Genomic DNA, 1622 nt, shown 5'->3' on the forward strand with positions numbered 1-1622 from the left:
TTTGCTTTTGATCTGATTGCAGCAACTGTTCTTCCCTCTTTTTAAAAACACAGCTGTCATTTTTCCATCCTCCCTGTCCTCTTCTAAAAGAAAATATGTCCCATCCTCTGTGTGCCACATCAAAGGAGTTTTTCTGAGGCTCTCTGACCATCAGCAGGAGTTTGTGCACAGTGACAAGAGCTACAAGCTGCAACACATTCACAGCAGCTGGCACAGCCTTTTTTTCAGTCACGTGAACACACAGCATGCAAAAATGGATCTTCACTGTGGAAAGCATCATTTTTATTATCATTAAACCACTCTGAAGTGTCCAGTGTCAAAACCTGTAGGCTGCTGTGCTTACAAACTCCCTGCAGCTCCCTTGTTTAGTTCTTCTGCAACGACTTCCTAAATCAGCTCCACTTTCTCTCTTCATCTTGCTTCTCAATAGGCTCTAAAACCTTTTGTGCTCATGCCTGCAGTGTCCCACAGGACAGTTTTGGTGAATGCAAGGCATGGTGGAGGCCAGATGGTGAAGAAAGGAGGGAACCCTCTGCAGGAAGATGAGGCTGAAGGCAGGGCATGCAGCTGGAAAGGGTGGAAAGCAGCTGGAGGGTGGGCTTGGCTCACCATTTCCTTCACAGAGTGCCTAAGATGCTGTTTGATGTTTTTATTTCCCCTGCAGTGGTTCCTGTGCCTCAGAAAGTGTGGTTTCTCTGCGCTGCATAGGTAACTCCCTGGCTTTTGCAAACGTCTGCTTCTTCATGCTTTGAAATGCTCTGGCTGGCAAGTCCTTTTGGACCTGTGGCATTAATTGCAGCTTTTGAGTGGGCAAATGATTTAACTCTGGTTCCCAAATAATGCAGTTTTAAGAGCAGGGTGGGAGAGGAGACAAGGAATACAGTGGATCCCCAGTTGCTTTTGTCTTTGGTGCCACTGGTTCCTTTAAATGACTTGTGGTGGAGCTCCATATCCATCCCCCAGCACTGTGTTGGGATGTCTGTGGCACATTTGCTCCCCAAAATTCAGCAATTGGGTGGGCAGTGCATTTTTGATGGTGATTCCTGTCCTGAGGACTCTCCTGGCTGTTGGCTGCTTTGTTGCACAGCAACAAACAAACAAAAAAAAACCCCCAACCCCCCCCCAAAAAAAACATGAAAAAAAAAATCTAACAAACAAAAATACTACAAAAAACACCCCCCAAAAAACCAAAAAACCCCCCAAAAACCCCAAACCAAAACAAAAAAAAAAGCAATTAAAAAAAAAAACAAAAAAAAACCAAAAAAACCACCCAACAAACCAAAAAAACCAAGCCAGTGTCTGAATGGCCAGAGACTCCTGAAAGGTGGGAAGAGTTTATGGTGAACCAAGGGTAGCAGCTGCCAGGTGGGGTTTGCAATTTACTGGGGGTCTGGGCAATGGCAGACTTGGGATTTGGTGTCAGGGCAGGGGTTTGAGCTGTGCTGTGCCCAGCACGGTGTGTGCACCCCTCTGCCAGGGGAGCCTGGGGTGCAGAATCCACCTCCCAGCTCCCTCTTTGATGAACCTCTGTGTGTGACTGACCTTTCAGAGTGTGGCCTGCCCAGCAAGAGCGTGAGCATCATGAACAGGATCGTGGGGGGCAGCGGGGCCGTGCTGGGGCA

At 47.6% G+C, this 1622-nt stretch overlaps 1 protein-coding gene across 1 annotated transcript in view; it reads left to right on the top strand.

Annotated features, from left to right (window-relative positions):
- TMPRSS2 (transmembrane serine protease 2) overlaps positions 1-1622 on the top strand; it is a 13259-nt gene that overhangs the window by 5888 nt on the left and 5749 nt on the right. Inside the window, exons 7-8 of the mRNA XM_005427256.2 lie at positions 665-708; positions 1550-1619. Of these exons, the coding sequence (XP_005427313.1) occupies positions 665-708; positions 1550-1619 (114 nt within the window). The remainder of the gene's footprint in view (positions 1-664; positions 709-1549; positions 1620-1622) is intronic.

Source organism: Geospiza fortis, unplaced genomic scaffold (assembly GCF_000277835.1).
Source record: "Geospiza fortis unplaced genomic scaffold, GeoFor_1.0 scaffold17, whole genome shotgun sequence".
Lineage (NCBI taxonomy): Eukaryota > Metazoa > Chordata > Aves > Passeriformes > Thraupidae > Geospiza > Geospiza fortis.